This window comes from Planococcus citri, chromosome 1, assembly GCF_950023065.1.
Source record: "Planococcus citri chromosome 1, ihPlaCitr1.1, whole genome shotgun sequence".
In the NCBI taxonomy this organism is placed as follows: Eukaryota; Metazoa; Arthropoda; class Insecta; order Hemiptera; family Pseudococcidae; genus Planococcus; species Planococcus citri.
Window position 1 is genome coordinate 28037334 of NC_088677.1, and position 23267 is coordinate 28060600.

At 33.9% G+C, this 23267-nt stretch overlaps 5 protein-coding genes across 10 annotated transcripts in view; 2 read left to right on the top strand and 3 right to left on the bottom strand.

Annotated features, from left to right (window-relative positions):
• The window catches only part of LOC135831202 (uncharacterized), a 572431-nt gene that overhangs the window by 227604 nt on the left and 321560 nt on the right, over positions 1–23267 (top strand). The window lies entirely within an intron of this gene.
• On the bottom strand, positions 370–735 carry LOC135834392 (uncharacterized). The gene has a single exon (XM_065348257.1). It carries the CDS (start codon positions 733–735, stop codon positions 370–372), a length of 366 nt encoding a protein of 121 aa, XP_065204329.1.
• Positions 1804–11569, bottom strand: LOC135831186 (KH domain-containing, RNA-binding, signal transduction-associated protein 3-like). Of its 3 annotated transcripts, XR_010556162.1 has the most exons (7): positions 11284–11569; positions 10595–10725; positions 10038–10154; positions 9484–9959; positions 8856–8911; positions 3438–3502; positions 2884–3024 (listed from the first exon to the last, which is right to left on the bottom strand). XR_010556162.1 is itself a non-coding variant. In XM_065343486.1 (6 exons), the coding sequence occupies exons 1-6, from the start codon at positions 11417–11419 to the stop codon at positions 2888–2890; spliced, it is 1053 nt and encodes a 350-aa protein (XP_065199558.1). In that variant the 5' UTR covers positions 11420–11569; the 3' UTR covers positions 1804–2887. The 3 variants fall into 3 exon arrangements, 2 of the variants coding, with proteins under 2 accessions (XP_065199558.1, XP_065199559.1); XM_065343486.1 differs by lacking the exon at positions 3438–3502 and having other exon boundaries at positions 1804–3024; XM_065343487.1 differs by lacking the exons at positions 2884–3024; positions 3438–3502 and adding an exon at positions 3521–3646.
• Positions 11681–14740, top strand: LOC135831183 (uncharacterized). The gene is made up of 6 exons (XM_065343482.1): positions 11681–12073; positions 12149–12258; positions 12377–12541; positions 12697–12826; positions 12932–13012; positions 13091–14740. The coding sequence occupies exons 4-6, from the start codon at positions 12814–12816 to the stop codon at positions 14503–14505; spliced, it is 1509 nt and encodes a 502-aa protein (XP_065199554.1). The 5' UTR covers positions 11681–12073; positions 12149–12258; positions 12377–12541; positions 12697–12813; the 3' UTR covers positions 14506–14740.
• LOC135831187 (protein big brother-like) lies at positions 15678–22040 on the bottom strand. The gene is made up of 7 exons (XM_065343488.1): positions 21881–22040; positions 21508–21707; positions 20932–21018; positions 20698–20856; positions 20407–20523; positions 20156–20329; positions 15678–15946 (listed from the first exon to the last, which is right to left on the bottom strand). Exons 2-7 carry the CDS (start codon positions 21685–21687, stop codon positions 15929–15931), a joined length of 735 nt encoding a protein of 244 aa, XP_065199560.1. The 5' UTR covers positions 21688–21707; positions 21881–22040; the 3' UTR covers positions 15678–15928.

Sequence of the window (23267 nt, forward strand, 5' to 3'; positions counted from 1 at the left end):
GGCAGATCAAACTTATTGAACTAAGCTAGGCAAGATTTCTGTCTCAAAACATTTTTGTTCGTCCACTCAACTCGAGTGCTATCGAGCTAAAATCCAGGTTGAATGATCTACTAAACATCCACAAGCAAGCTCGCGACCCTCTACCCCGCTCTCCCGAGAGAACCCATTCGTTTTCCTAATACGTTCACAAAAATAAAACGCAGAATGAAATAAAGATGGATTTTGGATTACAAAAAGTATCTTATTTATTAAATCACATATAGGTACACGTACAACACAATAATATAGTACATTGGTTAGGAAATTAGTAAAAAAAAAAGAATGAGTTACTTACAAAATCAATACTCAATATATTATCATTAGTAAGAATTAATTGAAAGAACTTAGTGAAGAATTTTCATCCTGGTATATAGAAACAGGAGGCAAGTACTGAGCCTTCAGTACATCGTGTAAATTGCGAATTGCAGAATCAATTTCCTCCAACTCTTTTACTAGCTGAGTGAATTTCACGAGTCCATCTCGACTGTTATCATAGCCGTGGAATTTCAACACTTCCATTTCAACTTGCATAATGATTGGTAGAACGTACTGCATAATTCTCATCGAATCATTACCAGCTAAAACTTTCGCAGATTTCAGTTTACTACTGATAGGTTCTTCTTTTAGCTTTTCCAGTACTTGAAGAAGAATGACGCTGATTTTATATTCCGGTGTTTGTAAGTGATTGCTGTCCATGATGAAGACCGCATTTAATAATTAGAGCATTCGGATTCACAAATCAGAATATAGTGCTGAGATCGTAGACCGGAAAAAAACACCGAGTACTCGATATTATTTTTTTGAAAATGAAAATTTGAGAAAATTCGGAATTCGAATCGAGGGCGAATGAGAAACTGATAATAATTTCTTGGCTTATCAATGATTCGCGAAGACAGCATGTGAGATGTCAGTGTATGCAACTATATCACTAATGTCTCCCTTTCAAAATACTTCATTAGATGGTACCTTTCCCTCCTTTCCCTAAAGCTTTTTACCTTTCCCATTCTGGTTCAAAAAAAAATGAAAAAAACGCACTTGACTTGAGGCATTTATTTGTAAATTTGTTGAAATGCCAGCAGTGCAAGAGGGGGCCAGAAAAAGCCGGAGGAAATGTCGCCCAAACGAGCTGAAAATTGGTACCTGAGGGTTTTTTGAGGCGACGAGTTCATTTCCGGTCCGGCGTCAGTTTTTCACCGGAAACTGGATCAAAATGCACCAAAAGTGGGCCAAAAATTTAATTAGTAGTTCACCTGTGGGTTTTCTAATTTAAATACTTACTTTCAAAAATTCGCCAAAAATCGAAAGATCAGTTTATGGGCGGTTGAAATTTAGGTTATGGGGCTTTCATATCATGCTCGCAATCACTTTGATTCATTTAGGCCTAAAATTTTAGCTTTCTAAGACAATTTTATTTGTAAAAATTTTGATTTTTTTTTTCATTTTGGAACCCAATTTCGAAATTTTAAAAATCCCCAAAAATTGAAAAATAAATTTCAGGATCTAAAACACTCTTAATCATATAATGGCCATTCAATTCAATCGGGTAGGGAGGTATCTACGCTGAAACTTGTAGAAAATCTCTACAATTTCATTTTTTTCTCTTTTTACGTCTTTGAGATAATGTAAAGAAAATAATTCCCCTGCTATGATTGAGAAACTTGAATGAAATTAGAAAATGTAAAATTGATCGAAGGAACTTTCTCTATTATTCTGACACGAAACATCATTTTCAGATCTGCAACCAGTCCAACAAAATAAATAAAATTATTCCTTGAATGTATTTTATTTGATGCGATTTAACGTATACAGTTTATATTAAGCAATTTTTTTTTTTTAAATACAAATTTTTTTGAATTTTTATCGTAAAAGGAAGCGCAATATTACAAATAATTTGTTAATCTTAAAAAGAAAACCAAAAAATTACAAAAGAAAAAAAAGACAATGAAAGTAAAACCTTAATGCATGGTTAAAGAAGAATTAAAACTATGAAGTTAATTTTTTTTTACATTCTATTATTGGTACAATATTAAAAACCGACAGTTACATACGTAATTTTAAGAAAATACCGAGATGTTATAAGAATTCATTTATTAGAAGGTATAGAGTTAACCATTATAAAGATAGATTTTGTACACGAACATGTCACCAAACAAGACCAGTTTTTAACGAATATTTTTAGAAATACGCAAATACTTGAAAATTTATATTCGAATTTTATTTTCAATAAAGCTTTATTAACGAGAGGAAATTTATATTTGCGTAATTTCTTTCCATGTTTTCGATCCTTTTCACTAATTTTTTTTTTTTTTGGAATTTACTCAGTAATTTAAAACGCGTAGAAGTTTCTCTTAATAAAAAACGAAAAAGAAAAAAAAACAAACAAAACAAGAAAAAAAATATGTCAATCGAAAACAAACGAAGATATAATTAGAAAACGTGAAATGTAATTCATACAAAATTTGTTTTCTTTTGATTTGGCCCAAAATCATCATCGACCACGAAATTAACAAATGTGGAAAACCTACTGCCAAAATATAAGAACGTCAAACAGAACAAAAAAAAACAGAAAACAAAAAAACCGAAACACGATACGGTGATCGTATCTCATGAAAGAATGAAATTGAAAACGTCATTTTGAGTAATTCAATCAGACTTGAATTATCGATAATCTGAACACAACTATAGTATAGACATATCATATGTTCTATAAAAAAAATAATAATAATAGGTAATGAAAAAGTCTAAAAATAAAATATTATTGCGTTGCATAATTTTTTTGTTCTAATTTGAATAATCCAAATACTGCCTATGTCTATTCATAGACAAATTGTTACTTCCACAAATAGGTTTACTTGGCGGAACGCGAGTAAGGAGATGGACGAGTATTTCCAAAACGATTCACCGAATTCGACGGCGCTTTTCCACCGCCGCTAGAGTTATCTCCTGAAGATCCATATGACTTCCAACCACCTGAATTATCTCCGGCTGAAAACATCACAAACGAGGTAAATTAGAAAACATCTAGAAGAATACGAGTCTATCTCAACCTAAAGCGATAGGTACATATAATAACATGACTATGTATCTGTTTAGTCATCAAATTTCAAAAATATTCATACTTTAACCGAACACAATCCTAAAAATTTTGTAATTTCGTTCAATACAAAGTAGGTAGGTAGGTAACAGAAAATAACAACCTAGCAAAATTAGTTACACATAAGTACACAAATTGAAATATCGAAATCATCGCTGCAATTATACAATTTTTTTTTCATACAAATTTAATTTGAAAAATCGAGTACGCTGCCATCGCTGAAGTAATCGATGAAACAATTACACATAATAAAACACTCCGCTATAAAATCGAATATGCAAAACATTATAAAAGAACAGCTCACCAAAGTGGGCGAATCAACTGAGTCCTGTTGGGTGAATGAGATTATTAAAGCTGATCACCAGCGTCCTGCAATAGGTAAAGGACGATTAAGGAATATCTCATTGCTGAAATCAGGTCTGCAAAATCATCATTGGTAATGCACTCGAACGCTTTTCTAGCTTACACAGCTTTGCAGAGTCGTTTACTACCAAATCCGAGCATTTTGCAGAACTGTTGCGAAAGAACAGCACAACACATTACCAATTGGATGATACAAGTTCAAGAGAATAGGAGAAGAAGATAAGGTAGAGGAAACAAGTGACATTTTTTTTTTCAATGGTTATTTTATGTGTTTTGATAGGTTCGTCTCAGTTTTACAATTTATTTTTCAATCGTTGATTATTATTGGTTTTTTGTTTAGTTGGCATTAGCAACTTCCGAGTTTTTTCTCATAGTTTTATGATAAATTATAGGTAGGTATTATTTTTATTTATATTAGAAATATCAATGTTGTCAATCATTCTGCAACTAATGATACATTGATACGTTTAACAGAGATTTGATTTTTAACGAAGGTAGTTCACAGTATGTCGCAAAAGTTTGAGCTAAAGATGGTAACTTTTGACTCAATAAGAATACCAAGCATTATGCAACTATCTGATTTTAAAGACATTGGATTTTTTCAAAAACTGTGTCTATCCACATAGAAAACTTTTTTTCAATTTTGAAGTTGATCGAAATGAGATATAAATTTTTAATGCTTTTCCACAAAAGTCATGTCCATATTTTGCCTACGTTCAAAATTGAAAACGTCAGAGCCTTTCAGAAGTTTCAATCTACTCAATTTTTGAAATAGGCTGACAAGGGAATCACTAAAATTGTCCTCAATTGATTCGGATGAGATTGTGATAAAAATTCCAAGCTGTCCAAATTGATGTTTTCATGGTGGCAGGCCCACATCATTGCTATCCATAAGCCAGGCAAAGACCCAGATGCCTAAAAGTTACCACCCTATATCGTTACTGTGCCATCTGTATAAGATATTTGAGAGGGGTTTTGCGATAAGGGCCCTTGTGGTGAAATTTCGATTTTTTCAGGAGAGAGAAAACATCGAATTGCTTCGATTTTTTCGATTTTTTTTTTTTTGATTTTTGGGTGCAGTGTTGTCTTGCGCATAGGTTGGAAGTGAAATTTTGACGAAATTCGTTCATCATCGCCTGATATCCGTGATTTAGAAAAGGGACCTTGTGGTGAACAGCCGAATTTACACAATGTTACAGACTACCCCGCAAAAAAATACCGAGAAATTCGGATTCGTCATGAAATTTTACATAGGTAACAACAATAAAATAATTTTTCCATCGACCTTTTTTTCTTTTTTTTTTAAAATTAAAAACAAACAAAAACTTTGTTTTTCGATTTCTCAAAAATGTGAGTTTTTGAGTATTCATGTTCAAGTAATTTTTAAACGAGAAGTTGATGAGATAGGCGAAATCTGATTGCACCATTCGATTTCTCGTGAAAAAGTAAGTCGGAATCGTCAATAAAAAAAAAAAAACATCGAATCACCACAAGGACCCATATCGCGAAACGCCTCTCATTTGAGCGAGTGGTCCTAAATCAAATAGCTGAACATACTGACAAGAACCTAATCTGATCAGTCAGCAGGCAGGTTTCAGACCTGGGAAATCTTGCACTAGTCAGGTCCCTGAGTCTGACACAGCACATAGAGGATGGTTTTGCACAGTGCAAGGTCATTAGTGCTGTGTTTGTGGACCTTACCACAGCGTTAGACACAGTGTGCCATCGGATACTCCGGTACAAGATCTATGAACTGACCAAGGATTACAAATTTACAAAAAGCATTACGATGCTGCTTAAAGACCAGAGGTTTTGTTCTATGTGACTTTAGATGGAAAGAATAATGCTTGGAGAAGGCAAAAGAACCACCTGCCACAGGGAAGCATCCTGTCACCCATTCTTTTTAATATCTACACTAGAGCTGAAAATGGTACTCGCTAACAGCGGGTAACTACTGTGCCCATACTGTAAATTCCCGCTGCTTGTTTGTAGCTGGTAGTGAGTTGAAAAAATTTCACACCCTTTCACATTGTAGCTGGTAGCATGTTGTACACATAGCAGGTGTACTGGCATTACAATATCATCATTGCCAACAATCACTGTCAAATGTCAATCACACACACTTACTACAGGTGTCAAAATGTAACTCGAAACTCCTCCCATTTATGCATTATCAAGTTTTGGGGTGCATGTGCAGACTAAGTGCGAAAGCAATCAGGTTGTGCTCGCTATACGCTACTATCTACACCCAAATCAACTCAATACCAGCTACTAGTGGGTTAAGCCAGTATTTTAACCAGATACCAATTAGGCGGTAGCGTAACTATTTTCAGCTCTGATTTACACCAATGATCAACCAGTCAGAGGTCCTACATGTCGCTTCCTTCATGCAGGGTGCTCACAGCACAGTACAACACATTTGTGGAGGCAGAAGACACGCTGAATCAGGCAATGGAAATAGAAGAACTAGAGGCATACTACAGAGCCAACCACTCGATGCCAAACCTAGCCAAGACAGAAACCCATTTGTTCCATCTGCAAAACTGTGAGGCCAAGAGACAGCTCAACGTCCAATGGGGAAACATTGCACTGAACCACACTGACCACCCCAAATATCTAGGAGTGACCCTGGATAGATCACTCACCTACCAGCAACACTGTGAAAAGACCAAAATGGAAGTGGCTGCTCAAACAAACTTGATCCAAAAGCTGGTAGGCAGCAGATGGGGAGCTAAGCCACAGGTACTGAGTACATCAGTGCTAGCACTGTGTTATTCAGTTGTAGAATATGCATGCCCAGTATGGGGACAATCAGCGCATACTAAAAAAGTAGATGTACTTGTCAACTCCACTCACAGCTCTGTATTGTCTTGCAGGGATTGCACCACTTGAGGTACGTAGGGACATGGCTGCCAGAGCAGAAAAAATTAAAGCAATACACAATCCCCAACATCCCATGCATGACTACAAAGAATTAACAAATTACCAGAGAGCAGACTAAAATCCAGACACAGTTTCCTGAGAACAGTAAATGAATCAAGTGCTCCTGCCAAAGTTGAACTCTGTCAAATCTGGAACACAGCATCAAGAAGCAATACTACAAGCGAATCATTGCCTCAAGGCAGCTAACTGAAATACAACCTCTGGAAAACGCTGAATAGACTGAGAAGTGGAACAACATGCTCAAAATCCAACCTATATGTACAGATGGCACTTGGCTGATGACAATCTATGCGAATGTGGCGAGGTACAAAATGACAGACACGTTTTCAAGTGTCGATTATATGGTGACTTTGATGTGGGCAAACTGGACCAGACAACTGATGACAAGGTGATGAAGTTCCTTGAATACTGGGACACAAAGGGAATTTAGATAGTAAAGCCAACCAGACTAGAGAAAAAAAATTTGGCCAATTTTTGAAAAGTCTAAAATTAATTTTTTTTGATTTTTTTAAAAAATCAATCTTTAAAATATGTAGTTAATTTTTGTTTGATTTGCAAGGCAATATCTTTATCGAGCTGAAATAGTTATCATCACTAGTCAGCACTTCTGAAACCCACTATTCACACAACGATTGAACGATTCCAAATAGCACATGAGATTTACACATGGAGTAACACTTATTCGACTTTGAAACTCTTCATGAATCATTTTGTTGAAAAAAAAGTTTACTGCCGCACATTACAACTTGACAGATCATCTCTTGCTGCAATTGAGGGGCACACACAATATTTGGACTTATTCGCTTTCAAGAAGTCGAATAGTACCCGCAGGGCACTACAACAGAAACAAATTCGTTTAAAAATGAAAAACGCAATTTTATTACAAGAAATAGAACTTGGTAACTAACTGGTCTTCGTAAGCGTTACACAGTGTAAATTAAACATTTCTTACAACCATTCTTAAAATCATTATCTACTCAAAACATGACACAGTCTCACCATTCAACAAAAAATTCCTCAACGAAGAACCACATTAATTATTTATCTAACTGAACGAACTTCCTGAAACAAGATTCTTATTTCGTTCATAAAGTTAATTTTTTTCCTTCTCAGAAGGTTTGACCGTTGACGTAATGATAGCGATGGCAATTAATAGATAATAAAATTCAGTCGATAACAATAATTCATGAAGATTTTCATCAAATAAACGTATTAATATTTTGAAATAATCTCAATACGCTAATTGGATCGTTTATCGTATTCCTAACTATCGATTAGACGAAAAATTGAAAACCTCCTCTTATCGTACAACAATCGTAGGTAATTATTTTTAACTACATTTTTTAAACTACTTTTCTCATACTGCAGGGTAAAATTTTTCACTACAAGATTTAAATTAGTCACATTACAAAGTTTAACATACAAATTAAGTCGAAAAAGTTATCATACAGCCTACATTTATGATTAACAAACATCGGAACAACGGTTTTAAAATTCTTGTTTAACGAAATCAGTGATGGCTTTACCGATTTTTTTCTACAAACATGAGCGCTGATCGATCTTGATACATATCTGCTGTTACTTGTTTCGTTTCATTTTAAAACAAAAGTGTTTTGCAGAAATTATTATTCGCCGTGTATGTCACAAAAAACGATCATGTTTAATCGCGATTTTTTTCAGCCATATGTAACGATCATCAACGCCATATTATAATGTCGAATTAAAATCGAAAACCCATCAAGTTTACATTGGACGGATATAAATTTCCTTATGATACACGTACTTATTAATTAACGAAGTATTATTTTTTGTCGAATATTTAACGCAATTACAATGAGTGGGTTAAATTTATTAGAAATTTAGTAATAAAGTTTAATCGTAGAGTAATGCTTAGTAAAATTCAATATCGAGTTTTAAATATTACAGTCGATTCGATTAATAGTATTTTACATTACGTATTATACCCGACGACTCGATGTTGAATTATTTTATCAATTTTTTAAATCAAATTTTACATCATTTAGGTATTTATGAATAATTTGATATCGTAAAATATTTATCAAGAAACCTTTTTTTTGGGGGGATTCTGTTTAAAAATGCACGTTGATATTATAATTATCGATTTAACGACGATTACTACTATGAAATGTTTAAACGAATCGCCTCAAATTATAAAAACAAGTATAAAATATTAAAATTTGAAAAAAGAAAAAAAAACAAACATAATTGAGAAAATAAAAAAGGAATAAGATGGAGGAAAACATCTATTAAAATAATATTTAAAAATTTAACAATGATAAAACATTAAAAATCAATTATAAAAAATCCCATCACTTTATTCCAATTAAAAATTCCCAAAATGACTAAGCTGTAAAAAAAAGGGTGCAAAAATAAGACTACAATTCGGTGTACATACCTCCAGCATAACCACCACCATCATAAAATCCTGAGCCATTATATGCACCACCATATCTGGAATTAAAAATACGTATACAGGAATTATTAGGGAAAAAAATTCGACGAGTGATACATCTATCGATTTGAGAGACACTTGAATTGGTGGAATGTGGCAGATAGCTTGTTTACTCGCCCCTGAACATGAGGAAAGGGGAATACAGAAGTTCTCCTTATGTTATGATGGGAAATGGACTCGAACAAAACAAATAAACGTCCATCAATGAAATACAGGGCATGATTTCGAACACAGAGTCGAAGTACCGCAGTAATACATTAAATTTTCAAGAATTTTTCTCACCCAAATAACTGGGCATCCAATAAAATTCGACAGTTTTATTACAATCAGGAGGTATGCCTGCCATATTAACTTGAAGAAAAATATGACTTTACAAAAAAACAAATTAACAAACATACAAGGTTCTATCCCTCTATAAAATTACGACGATGGAAAATTTCAAAAATTGGTATCTTAATTCATAAGCTTAATTAATTTCTCGAACAAATCGTTCAAATTGAATTTTCAATAAATTTAAAGGTAAATTCTAAGGTACCTATCGTTAACGAGTACAGTATAAAATCTGTTTTACCCGCTGGGATTGTAGCCCATAGGGCCCGGAGATTCATAGTAGCCATCGTCGTATCCGCCAGATGCGTACGTTTCTTCCATAGCGACTCGAGCTCGATCTAAAATACTCAGTACTTTCGTTTTTCCGGGCATTGGACGTGGAGGAACTGGGCCACCTTGTGGAGGGACTGGAGCTCCACGGGGAGGAATGATAGGTGGTCTAGGTACACCTCGACCGCCGCCGCCCCGCGATACTCCACCACGAATGTTGGGGCCACCGCCACCTCGGCCACCACCGCCGTATTGTTGTATTTCACGTAATTGTTCTTGTCTAATTTCGTCGTTTACGTCTGGTACGAGATATTTACGAATTTCGGCTAAAGCAAATGCGATACGAGCGTAAGCTTCGGCTGGAGGCGCTAACGCTTGTATTTCAACGTGAAGATCGTCAGTGAGATGCGAGTATTTCGGGTCTAATGAGGTTCGTAATTCTTCTTCCTGTATAAAAAAAATGACAGATGTTTACAAAATATTTACACAAGATTACCGAATCGTTTCGCAACTCGGTTAACGTACTTTTGTTTTATCTCGCATAGAACCGCGTCCTAGAATGGCCATTTTCGTCATCGTTTCTTCTTGCAATCTTTTTAGCGAATTTCCCTTAGGTCCTAATAATTTTCCTACGAAGTTAAACTGAAAATAGACGCATATTAGTGAATAATTATGGAACGAAATTAATCGTTAATTAGGCATTTACAGCTGACATCGCAAGGTGTGTAGATGGTTGCATACCGCAGTCAGTCGTACGGTTTCTAGAGTATGCCTCTGATAATGGCATTTTTCCTCCTAGTGTTTCTTTTATAATTTATGATTTTGAGTGGTTCACGTTAGAGCTTTGAAACAAAAACGAGCTCATAGAACGTGAAAAGTAGATGTTTTTTCATACCTCAAACACCCGTGTGCTCACTCAAAACTTGATTCAATTTCAATTTGAAACAAAATTTAGAAAAATTAATTCATCAAACTTCGAGCTAAACTCAAAAACTTGAGTGAGCATCGAAACCATAGGGCGCGGTTATGCAACCAGAAACTCTGTAAATGCCTAATCGTTGATCGTTATTTGAAAATCTTACTCGTGGATGTTCTTTAACAGGTACTAAAACTTTAGCTACAACTTTGATGGGTTTTTCTTTGTAAATATCGACATAACGACTTTCAGGTTTCAAGGGTTTTCCAGTCGATTGAGCTTGAGCTTTTGATACTTCTGCAAAAATTAATACATGAATTAATATTCACATTCATCGAATAGATCTCATTACATTTCTTTACGAAGATCTACAAAAACACACATTCTCAGCGCATGCGTCAAATTTAGGTTATTTGAATTTATAAATAGAAAAGTAATAAAATAGCGGTTTTCTCAAATTTGCTAATTTATTTCTTTCGTAAGTGCAATGAGTATTTCTGAATGAAAATTCAACGATAAGTTGAGACTGATTTGTAATCAGAAGCGTCTCTGATGAAGCAGCAAATTCTCAATAACACAGCTAAGAGAATGATAATCTTTCTACAGTGAAATGAAACATCGTCATATTTTTGTATGAATTCCAAGTAACGAAACTACGATCGATACAATAAAACGAAGGTGTTTAGAATACCTCATGACATGATAAATAACAGAATACAGTTTTACAAATTACAAAACGAATTCACAAACAACTCTAACCATACTGTTGAGTGTTGAGAAGTGAACTCGGGAACTCGTTAACTGGATAAGAAATCTACATAACTAACGTAAAATATTATTAAATAATTTATATACCTTGATCAACCAGTCTCATAGCGTTTGAATGTTGCTCAGGATTAAGAGTAAGTTTCTCTTTTAATAAATCTTTAACATATTCCGAAGGTTTGGCGATTTCTTCGCTACCCTCGACTTCTTCGTTATTTTCTTTCATCGTGAATTTGTTAAGTAGCGAAACAAATTTAAACAAGGATTAACACGAAGATATAAATTAAACTAGACAATTAAATTAATCACAATTATAAATTGAGAGACAAAACACGTAACAGAAAGAGGACGGCTGAACTGAAACATACGCCATTTGCTTTTCTACAAAATTTTTCTTTGCAGTTGTTTTGAACCTCGAAAATGCCGGCGTTGACCTATCGATTATCGATGTCGAAATGCGTATTTCGAGGTTGTGACGTCATGTTGGCTTTCATCGTTATTGATTCGTTATGTTCTAGCCGGGTTCGGTTTTCGTTTTTCAGTTTTTTTTTTTTTTTTTTTTAAATTAATTTTCTAAAATAATTATTTCAAAATCTGGGTCGTGTTTTGAATGAAACACTAAACACTCGATTTAAAAATTAAAAAAATCAGAAAAACGCTATAAAAATGAGTAATTCAAGTATTTATTAAAACCTGTAAATATTAAGGAAGGGGATCTCCATCCCACGAGGCCATGACTCATTTCCTAAAAATTTGAGCACGTGCAAGGAAACACTAAGGAAACACGACACCGCGCAGTTTTGTTTTTGAATATTTTTGAATTGAATTGAATTCTTTATTTCTTTCTGTCTGACGTAGAAAGGTGAAAATAAGATTTCAAGTGAGCATTCTTTTTAATTTATGTTGATTTTATGGTATAAATATTTGTTCTAAATTGTTTGCTCTTTTCATGAAGTTCGACTTCAAATGGTTTACTGAAATTCTCAATCCTGCCATCGCCATCCTAATCCTGCTGGGAGTTCGTAGTGAAGCAGGTATCTCTTTTGGATACATTTTACGTTCTTCGTAAGTACATGAAATTTGTAGACGTAATTATTGTTTCTCATTCATCCAGTTCCAATGTAATATTTGCTATGAAACGTGAACCAATTTCACTTATAATTTGTCCTCGTGTGAATTTCAGGTTGTGTCGAAGAAATACAATACTTGCTCAACTAATATTAGTACTATACTTACTATTCCTATTTTCCTACGAGATGGCCGGTTATTCTGAAGAAAATTGACGCATGAAAGGAATATCTCAGCTGCCTTTTCAACGACAAAGAACTACAATCAGATATTTTCCTAGGTAGCGTTGAAATTCATCTCTCGAATAAATTTTACCTTCTTACTTCGTTCATAAAATTTGTAGACGTATCTAATTGTTTCTCATCTGTCGAGTGTAATATTTGCTGTGAAATGTGAACCATTTTGACTTACTAAACGTCTTCGTGTGAATTTCAGGTCGTGTTGTGTTCCAATACGTGCTCAACTAATATTAGTAGTACCTACCTACCTACTATTCGTATTTCCCTACGAGATGACCGGTTATTTTGAAGAAAATTGACGCATGAAAATCAGATGGTAAACATAAGTGAGTATTACTATCAAAAACAAAACATAACACCTGTTTTGTTTTTTTAAAAATAAATTTCTTCGTATAATACTATTATTCAACTCAATTTGTTAATTTTCGCAGATATCATGGAAACAGGAGCAATTGAAAGGTTATTAAAACCTCAAGGACTTGCGACAGATTTTAGTCTTGTGACAGATATTAGTACGTAATCATAACTAATAGAAAAAAGTAATGATTATTTTTTAAGCTTTTTCATTAATTTAATTGCTTATGTTCTAGGACGTCCTGCTAAGCATACTTGCAACCAAGTCTGGTTTCACGACATATCAGAAATATTTGAAGTTTTCTTATGTTATAATAAGGATTTGGCCTTCGTATACCCACCGGGGAGTGGAAAGTCAACCGTCGCGAAAATTTTTCAGGAGTTTGCGGACTGCAACACGCGAACTTTACACTCTTCGTTCCAGTCTTATTTTGAGAAATGCAAATTGAAAACAGAGAAAAAAGAGTTATTTGAAGAATTCTATCGAAAATGTAACGTAGTATTGATAAGTTTTAAAGACGTGTATCTCGGAGACACAACATTATACTCAGCGAAGGAAATTAAGGAACAGTATACGAACATGATGAGTGCCATTGCGAACAATGCCTGGAGTCAGCCTGAGGTGTTTAACAAATATTACCTGGATGTTGAGAGTGCCGCTCTCAGTAAAGACCCGTCGAGTTATTTTTGTTCACTGTCGATGTTATATTCGCGTTTAAGTACTTGCAAAATCGACAAAAAATATCAAAAAGGATTTATTCTATATGATTCCATCGATTGCATGTACAATGAAATCGCGAAAATTTCGTCGTTTGAACTAAGAAAAGAGCTTTTATCAGACTTCACGAGATTATTTAATTTGAACACAAGAAATGTAAAGAGCATTTTTTTTGGCGTTAGTCCGTTTTTCTTCACTGATTACTTGAAACTTGGTGCAGGCATGTTTTCAATTGTCCCTTCTGCATCGAATATGTATACGTACAACGATGAAGAACGTTTGCGATTGCGAAGATATCACGACATAGCTTTAAACACTTTTTCGTATTCGGAAGACGATATTAGAAAAACGTGCGAAGATATTAACGAATGTTGTGAAACAGATGAATCTTTTAAAAAAATAGAAATCGATAAGATGATTGCTTTATGTAAAGAAATCGGAGAATACGAAGTAGACGGCGTGAAAATTATGAATCCATATTTAGTGGTTTCATACATATGGAGTTTCATAAATCGGGAACCTTACACGTTGGATGTTAGCCCTCTTAGCCTATGGTACAAGTACGATTGCACAATATCAACTAGCATAACAACAACGTACGGTTGCGAAATGCTACAAGAGCTACAAGATGTAGTGAATAAACCAACGATTGTCAAGAATTTCGATATGTTCGCTTCTTTTTCGAGTATTATGGGCGAATCCGTCTTACCATTATTCGTCCATGGTGGCTACTTATCAGTTAATTCAACGTCGATGAGCAGCAATGAAGGAGGAGAAAAACATTTCGAGTTGAAAGTGGCGAACAAAAGCATGAAAATTATATTGGAGTATTCGCTTAATGTCTTATGGAAACAGTGGTGGTACTTAAGAACGTTGAAATACGATCAATCTTCTTCCACTAGTACTTCGCGCGCAAAAAGAAAAAGAAAGTAATTTTTTTAAAAATAAAATATATCAGGGACGAAGATTTTGGTACTTTCGATTGTGCTACGCTTAGAATTATTGCCTTATTTTTCATACGATTATTCAAAGTGTAATTCGTGTCTATTTCTGTTTTTTTTTTTTATTATTATTATTTGTGTATTTTGAATATTCTATACTTAGAGTTATCGTATTAAGGCTGATTTTGTTCATTTTTCCTATGATTAAAAACGAGTGTAATTCGTGATTGTTTGGTTCAGTTTTTTATAAACGTGTTTATTTTTTTCTTTAGTCAAACTTTTATACGAGGGTCGGCTGAAAATTTCAAATTTGAACAATTTTGATACAGAAAAAAATGTTAAATTTGAGATAATTTTGATATGGAAAAAAAGTTCAAACTTTGGTGCAAAAACACTGATCCCAGGAAGGAATAAGTGCCAAAAAAGGACACTGGATTCTGAATCAGTGACCTCGAATTAGTCGAAAACGAATCTCGATTTTTTTTTTTGAAAATCGCCAAAAATCGAAAAAAAACATTATTTTTTATGGCCAAAAATTGCTGTCTAAATTTGAGGATTCGACCACTGTGAATCCAACGTCACGGTCAGTTTCACCATAGCTGGCTTTGTTTCATAAATAATCGCGATTTTCTCACGAATTTCAATTTCAAAAGAATCGCAATAATTTCGCGAAAATGCTTTTGATCGTAAAACTGGCCACAAATTCGAATTTCGCGAGTTCGAATGTTCCCTTCTAGACTCTTTAAACGTCCATTTTTGACAATTTTTTTGCACCTAAAAAAATTCAATTGTCAAAATTTACCATTTTTTAAAGCATCTTCGATTAAGCTGAATTTTTAGCGGTTAAAAGAACGTGCTAAAAACGATCAAATAACCATCATCCGAAATAACTTCAGAATTTTAGAATTATTAAAAAAAAACAACAATTTTTTCCTTCATTTGACGATGGTTAGTCATTTTTTTGCCACTGATGAGAGAAAAATATTCTGTAGGTACACTCATCTAGGTACTGATTTTTGTAAACGGTCAAAATTATCATTATTTAAAATAATATTTCTGAATTTAATTTAGAACACAGTTTTATTGTATTGCAACATCGTGAATAATTCTATCGCACTTCACCAATTTATAAATAGCATTCTAAATTATAAACAAACACACAACTCACAAGACTAAAATTATATTGCATTATACAAGAAAAAAAAACAAAAGAATAACCGCTTAAGTAGGTACAAGTATTTGAAATCAATCGCATGGCAGCGAATAAAAAAATTATACGAATAAAAGACAATAAAGCGACAAAAAAATGACATCCAGTGCCTTTGGCATTCTTCGTAAAACGTACTTACTTATAGTTTTCTTCACCAGTTATGGAACAATTTGAAAGGATTTCTTTATTTACTTCAAATGTGTGTTTATCCGTGATTGAATATCTGTAAAAAAAAAAAAAATTAGTCGTCACATTTCAAGTAGGTATGCGAGTAATAATATTACAATGAAGTAGGTATACCTACTCGTATGAGTAGAGGCATCTAATATCATCTCAATTATATTATACATTGATCATAAAGGTGAATTTCTTTTTATACATGATAATCCGAATGTTATTGAGGGTCTTACAAAGCATCGCACGAGATATCTCGACAAATATATATTGTATAATGTAGGACTGTAATACTGACATACGAATAATCATGAAATCATTTACAGATGAAAAGTTTTCAATTGAAATCCACGCTTAGAATTGCTTGCTCGAAGCAAACATAGAGATCTGTTTCACATTTCAACAACATGATGCTTTTTATAAAAAAAAGAATCTTTAAGGAGATGTGAGAATACTTTCTAATGCGATGATTTCATTTTTTTTTCTTTAGATACTAAAATGATAAATAGGTAATCATTTTCAGGTAAAATATTCGATCGTAATTATGATCGAAAAAATAAAATAGCCTTTAAAGCAACTCCGCCTCGTAGTTTCGATAATAAAGGTACTTGAATTCCACCTTTCCAGTTATCATGGTTATAAATTAGCTCCGTGTATGTGCCACTTAAAGCATGTTTGTGTTTATGAAAAGAGCAGGAAAGGAAAGAAACGACACTATTAGCACAATAATGTAATAGAGCCTTTTGTGGAGCCAACATAATAGCTACGAGTAACTATACACAGCTAAAAGCTATAGTAACATTTTGAAAAGATTGTCAATTGACATCTCCTTTAGAAAACAGAAAGAGCGGCTTCTTTGTCATCGAGTATGCCACGATACCTACGTAAACCTACCCAAGGTTCTCGTTTTCATCCGTGTCATTATGCACATTATTTATAAGGATCCCCTTTTCCTTTTTTTCTACCTTTTCTTTCACCCTCTGTTATAGACATCTACCATAATACTAGTCGCTGACGGGCGTAGGTATAGGATCATTTCGTTTAAGATCCTGTATAGGTAACCTTCTTTGTGTTACTTGCGTTCTTTTGACCCGCTATGTTTTTCTACGTCAGGATATATTTCAGGGTAAACTAATTCTTCTTCAAATGGTTCTAGATTTCGAGTTAGACCGTTGTGGGTGGAATTGAATAATCATATGTGTATGCCTGTATTTAGACTAAGAGAGTGAATAAGCTGTAGTAGTGTAGGTTTTTTGACAAATGTTTCAGAAGAATCCTAAATGCATCGTTTTTTTTTTCACCAATAATTGCCAAAAATTTGGACTTTTTGCTAAAATTGCCAGCGTCACTTTTTACCAAAAATTGTCAAAAATTCTCAGTTTTTTGCAATTTATAAGTTTTTAGTCTTATCCAAAAATTGTACAAAATTCTTGATTATTTCCTAAAATGCTAGCTTTTTAGCAATTCAACAGTCTCGTTTTCTATCCAAAATTGCTAAAAAAAAATTTTTTATTCTTCGAAAACAATTGTGAAAAAATGTAAGTTCTTTGCCAATAATTCCCGAAAATTGCTGTTTTCTGGTAAAATGGTCAAATTTTTGCCTTTCAACTCTTTTTTAAAAAAAATGATCCAAAAGCCCTTCTCCTCAGACTGTTTTGCCGGAAATACGTAGCTAGAAAATCAATCATTTTGTTCAAATTGTAAGTCTAGTTTGATTTTGCCGAAAATTATTATTATTTTTTTGCCAGAAGCCAGAAATTGCAAAAATCCGTACTTCGTTGCCAAAAATTGTCAAAATGACTTGATTTTTCATCAAAAAGTTTCTATGGTTCAACTTTTTCTTCTCATGTAAAAATGGTCAAAATCAAGCATTCTAGAATGTTTTTTCTTTTGCAAAAAATTCCAAAAAAAAGCCCTTACTTTTACTAAAATTGTCCAAAATCTCGGGTTTTTTCGCCAAAAATTGCGAAATTCTCACTTTGTTGTTCAAAATTTCAAAAAAAATCTCGTTCCGTTTTTTGCTAAAAAAAAACTTTTGTAAGCTTTTATCGAGTTCCATTTTTAGATTTTAATTGAAAACTGGAAACAAAAATGCTGATTTTAGGTGATTTTTTTCTGCATTTAAAAAAATTATTTTCATTTTTCGAAAAAAAATGTAAGTTCTGTGCCAAATTGCCAATAATTCCCAAAAATTGCTGATTTCTGGTAAAATTGTCAATTTTTGCCTTTTTTAAAAATTAGGTATCCAAAAGCCTTTCTCTCAGGCTGTTTTGCCTGAAATAGCATAGAACCAATAATTTTATTTAAATTTCTAAGTCTACGTTTCATTTTATCAAAAATTATTATCTTTTGCCAGAAATTGCAAAAATTCGTATGTACTTTGTTGCCAAAAATTGTCAAAATGCCTTGATTTTTCATCAAAAAGTTTCTAATGTGGTTCAACTTTTTATATTGAAAATCGAACCCATTACCTCAATAATTCCTATTAATTTAATTTTCTTTCTCATGAAAAAATGTTCGAAATCAAGCAGTTTGCAAATTTATTTAATTATTAAAAAATCACGGTTTTTAACAGAAATGCCAAAAAATTTCTTTTTTGTGTACCAAGCATTGTTGAGAAGTCCTGCCTTTTGCTAAAAGTATAGTCGAAGTCTCTCTGCCATGTGTAGTAAAAAGTCTCACCTTTTGTTTAAATTGTCAGAAAGTCCACTTTTTTTTTGCCAGAAACTGTTTAGGGTAGAATGTTTTCTTTTGCAAGTTTTGGAGCCTCCAGTAGATTTTTGAAATTTGAAATTTCCCCAAAATTTCATCAAATGGGGTTAGGAAAGCCGAAATTCACTCAGCAAACTACTTTCAATACAATAATATGAAGTCGACTGCGCGGTGGTTTCAAGTGGTTTTGAAGCTTCCAACTACTCTTTGGAAACTTCAATTTTCCTAAAAACGCCATGAAATCTTTCAAAAAGTCACTGAAGGCTCCAAAATTACTTGAACTTACCTTAAGTCGTCTTCAGAGGGTGTTAAAATTGGAGTGCATAGTTCATTTCAGCTTTCCATCTACATTTTGATGAAATTTCCAATTTTAAAAATTTACTGGAGGCTCCAGTAATTTTCAAAAAATTGCTGGAGGCTCCAAATCGACTTGAAATTTACCTACAGTCGACTTCACAGGGTATTGAAATAAGTTTGCAGAATTAATTTTGGCTTCCCACCTCCATTTCATGAAATTTTGTGGGAATTTCGAGTTTCAAAATTCTGCTGGAGGCTCCAGAACTGCTCAAAACGGTTTGAAACAGTTTCCAATCGATTTGGGTAGGTCCAAAATTACTTGAATCCACCTGAAGTCGTCTTCAGAGGGCGTTAAAATTAGTTTGCAGAGTAAATTTCGGCTTGCTAACCCCATTTGATGAAATTCTGGGGAAATTTTAAATTTCAAAAATCTACTGGAGGCTCCAGTAATTTTCAAAAAATCGCTGGAGGCTCCAAAACGACTTGAAATTCACCTGCAGTCGATTTCACAGCGTATTGAAATTAGTTTGCAGAATTAATTTTGGCTTTCCAACTCCATTTGATGAAATTTTAATTTCGAGTTTCAAAAATCTACTGGAGTCTTCAGAACTGCTTAAAACGGTTTGAAACAGTTTCCAATCAATTTGGCAGGTCGAAAATAGGGTATATCCCAAATTTCAGCTTTCTAGGTCAATTTGGTAAAATTTTGATTTTTTTCTCACATTTTGGCCTAAATTTGATTTTTGAAAATTCACCAAAAATCGAAAAAGGCACTTTAGCACTTGAAATCTTGACAAGTGATGAATATTTGCCTGCTCTTTCGATCTACCTTTGTACGGTTTAAAGTCCTATGTTGGAACGCAAAATCTGCGATTTCGACTGACCTGTCAATCAAAATGGCCCCATTTTGTAAGTAGGGTCACTTTTTTTGAGGACAAGGGCTAGAAATGTTCCTTAGGACTCCCCCTTTGAGAAAAAAGTTGTCCCGGAGGATCCGCAGGGGGTGTTAGTGATCCTTATGCGGGCTCTCCCGACTAATTAGAAATATTTTATAGAAAAATGAACCATGTTGCTTATTCCAGGAGATGGAGGAAAATAGAATTTAGAAAATCAATTTCAAAAGGATGCTGCGAATGTGTATAGGTAAATCAAACCTCTGGATTCTATACTTCTTATCTCTTAAACCGTCACCTATGATATAATTCTCACTCTATTCTAGGCAACAAAAATCAATAAATTTTAAACGTACTTCCAAAGGTTGGCCATTTCCACCTGCGCTACCATTGACACCACCGCTATTATTTGCAGTACGTTCCGGATGCGAGGACATTGCACCACCTCGATACGATCTTTGGCGTTCTTCGAATTCACGAAGTCTTTGATTATATCGTTCGATTTGATCCCGAAGTAAAGCGTCTTCGACCTATTAAAAATCAAATTTTATTCATTAAAATCTCGAACGATCATCGATGTCGGCTTATTTGGCAAAATTTAGCTTACAGCTGCTCGTTCCTCATCAAATTCCAAACAACCGACGCCGTCCAATCTTTCCAAGTCTACCCAACCGCGCCAGCAAACGCAGACTCCATTCATTATGAAATGTGATCGTAAATGCACCTATAATAAGGACACACATGCATAATTATTCTCACGGTTTAAAAAAATACCTAGACTTGGCCAAATGGCTAAAAAAAAAAAAGACGTGAATTGAGTCATGCAGCGAGGTTAACCTCCCGCAGAGGACCTACTCCTCTATTCAAGGCAATGATGGGAATAAAAATCGCGAATTACTTTGCCATGTTCTTTATCGAAGTCTGTTTCGCGAATGGTCGCATTACTCGAACTGTTTGGCATATGTTGTTGATGATGATTGTGATGATGGTGGTGATGATAACCATTTGACGATGTATTGAACATCAGTTGGATGTTTGTACCGGTAGCCACAAAAGCCTGCAAAATAGAGTGATTGATTTTTTTTATTTTCTGGCACGAATTGAAGTAATTTTCAGTTTAGAGGTAGCTTACAAGTTCGGTGTGTCCTTCGCGACAATTATTTTGAAATCTAATTTGACGTTCTTCTTGAGGACGATCTCTATAACCAGTGTATCTGACCTATAAACCAAACAATTATTTACTCAATTATCTAATGTCGATTTAAATTACCTATACATTATATCAGGTATAAACTCAATCGTAAAATCGATCATTTACTAAATATCATAACCTTGTAGGTAAAACGTAGGATCGATTCATTCGTTGGTATATGTATTACCAATATCAAACAAAGAAGAGGGGAATGGTTGACAAGAAATAAAGGAAATTTGGGATGAGTACATTTCTGTGTCCTGTGCTACCTAAAGTATTGACTAATATTTATTTACCCTTCGACTTGACACAAATAAATGAACGAGTAGCACGAGACTACACCAGATCTAGTTTGTACGTGTGTGTGAGTGTGTTTTTATAAATCGAAGATGTGCATATTTGCAGGTATAAGCATCAACTTGTTCTAATAAAATTCCCCGGTTGAATCAATTTCAATACAATTATTGGAACCCATGAGTCATGTAAATTTATACTTTTTCGTACGATTATACTTACTTCACTTTCACGACTAAGACGTCTGAATAACTCGTCGGTCTCGAATTTATGTTTTTGATCAGGTACGACTCTAGGCATTTTGAAAATGAATCTAGGCTTCGGTTGCTCGTATAGGCTGTCAAATGGACCCAACATACCGACACCACCGGGTAAACCGCTGGCTTCACTCATAGACAACATTATGGACTATTATGTAGTTTCTAAAAACGAACAAATCAATCAGAGATATAGACATTAGTAGACAAGTTATAGCGAACCAACACCAAATGAGAAGTAAAAAACAATGGGCAATTAGGTAGTTGAAAAATATACAACAAAATTACGATCGTACAGATATTCTTATTCGGTTAACTGAATTACTTGTTCGACTTACCACTGCAGTAGCATAATTTTAATACAGGAAGTGAATGATTTGATTGTATTTTGTAATCAAAAAATTATTTTTCAATTTGCAAAACGCACTGACACAAACACAACAATGAACGCAAAGCTAAGCAGCACTAACTTTCCATCAAACGTATATAGTCGCAGCTAGCTACAAAAAGTCGAAGGGTGGGAAATCAATATTCGTAGAATGAGAAGTGGTGAGGGTACGTTGCTCTTTTCTGAACACAGCATCATAGTAACTAAACCACGCCTTCTTTTTACAGCTCGCGACCTATACATTATGTTTATGAATTATGAATGAATAATTCGAGATGAGATGAGATGAAATTAAATTTAAATTAGGTACAGCGATGGATGCTGAAATGCACAACTTGACGTAGTAAATTATTATGTAGTGAGGACGTGAGGAGTGATACTGTTAGCGGTGGCCCACTATAAATAATTTAAAAAAAAAAAAAAAAAAATTGAAAAATGGAAACTGGAAAGAAGTTGGAATAATAGTTTGAAATTTTAATGTTCCAATTAAATTGAAGACCTATTTCAGATTTTACTTTTTACAAGAATCATGAATTCATGATTGAGATGTTCTTGATCTCATCGAAATGAAGTAGGGTCTATATAGATTCACAAGACACAACTGCATCCAAAAATTTGAAAAGAAATCGAATTTGAAATCACGTACCCAAGAAATAAATGAAATAATTGATGAAAAGAAAACCATACACCATAATCGTTAGCAAATATTATCTCAAACCGAAAAATTTCTACGAAATATACGAACGAATGGTTACTTCGGATTTGGAAGGTACCTACTCTAGAATCTATTAGCTTTAGCAAAATTCTTGATTAATGCGAGGTAATTATTTTTCTTAGATACGAATTATTATTCATTTTCGATAATTTTTTTGAATACTATAAAAATAAATATTTACAATTTTACAGCATCGAACTCGAAAAAACCAACTTCGAAAATAGGTACCTACTCAAAATTCTGAACAACTTGAAAATGTGGAAACTGAATTGATCACTTCTACATTAGTTAGGTAGCATTTTATCGAGATCAGGAGCATTGCTCGTGGCTTCTTCATTCTTAGGATACCTATCAAATTATTTCCGAATTATTATTAATAGTTTTGAAAATTATCAATTTTAATATGATAGTCATCGATTTAAAAAATCCATTCTTATTTTTCATTTTTTGAGTGTTTAGTCGGGGAGCCCACTTGAGGATCTATTGCACCCCCTCCCCCCGTCGATCCTCTGGGACAACTTTTTTCTTAAAGGGCGAGTCCTCAGGAACATTTCTAGCCCTTGTACTCAAAACAAAAGTGGCCCTACTTACAAAATGGCGGCCATTTTGATTGACAGGTCAG

Excerpts from the sequence above, each read along its gene's own strand:
- LOC135831186 (XM_065343486.1), bottom strand. The coding sequence starts at position 11,419 with ATGAAAGAAAATAACGAAGAAGTCGAGGGTAGCGAAGAAATCGCCAAA. Across the intron at positions 10,155-10,594 it reads CTGTTAAAGAACATCCACGA|TTTAACTTCGTAGGAAAATT; the intron begins GTAAGATTTTCA and ends GTCTATTTTCAG. Across the intron at positions 9,960-10,037 it reads CTATGCGAGATAAAACAAAA|GAAGAAGAATTACGAACCTC; the intron begins GTACGTTAACCG and ends TTTTTTATACAG.
- LOC135831183 (XM_065343482.1), top strand. Across the intron at positions 13,013-13,090 it reads TAGTCTTGTGACAGATATTA|GACGTCCTGCTAAGCATACT; the intron begins GTACGTAATCAT and ends CTTATGTTCTAG.
- LOC135834392 (XM_065348257.1), bottom strand. The coding sequence starts at position 735 with ATGGACAGCAATCACTTACAAACACCGGAATATAAAATCAGCGTCATT.
- LOC135831187 (XM_065343488.1), bottom strand. The coding sequence starts at position 21,687 with ATGTTGTCTATGAGTGAAGCCAGCGGTTTACCCGGTGGTGTCGGTATG. Across the intron at positions 21,019-21,507 it reads GTCTTAGTCGTGAAAGTGAA|GTCAGATACACTGGTTATAG; the intron begins GTAAGTATAATC and ends TTTGGTTTATAG. Across the intron at positions 20,524-20,697 it reads TCGATAAAGAACATGGCAAA|GTGCATTTACGATCACATTT; the intron begins GTAATTCGCGAT and ends TCCTTATTATAG.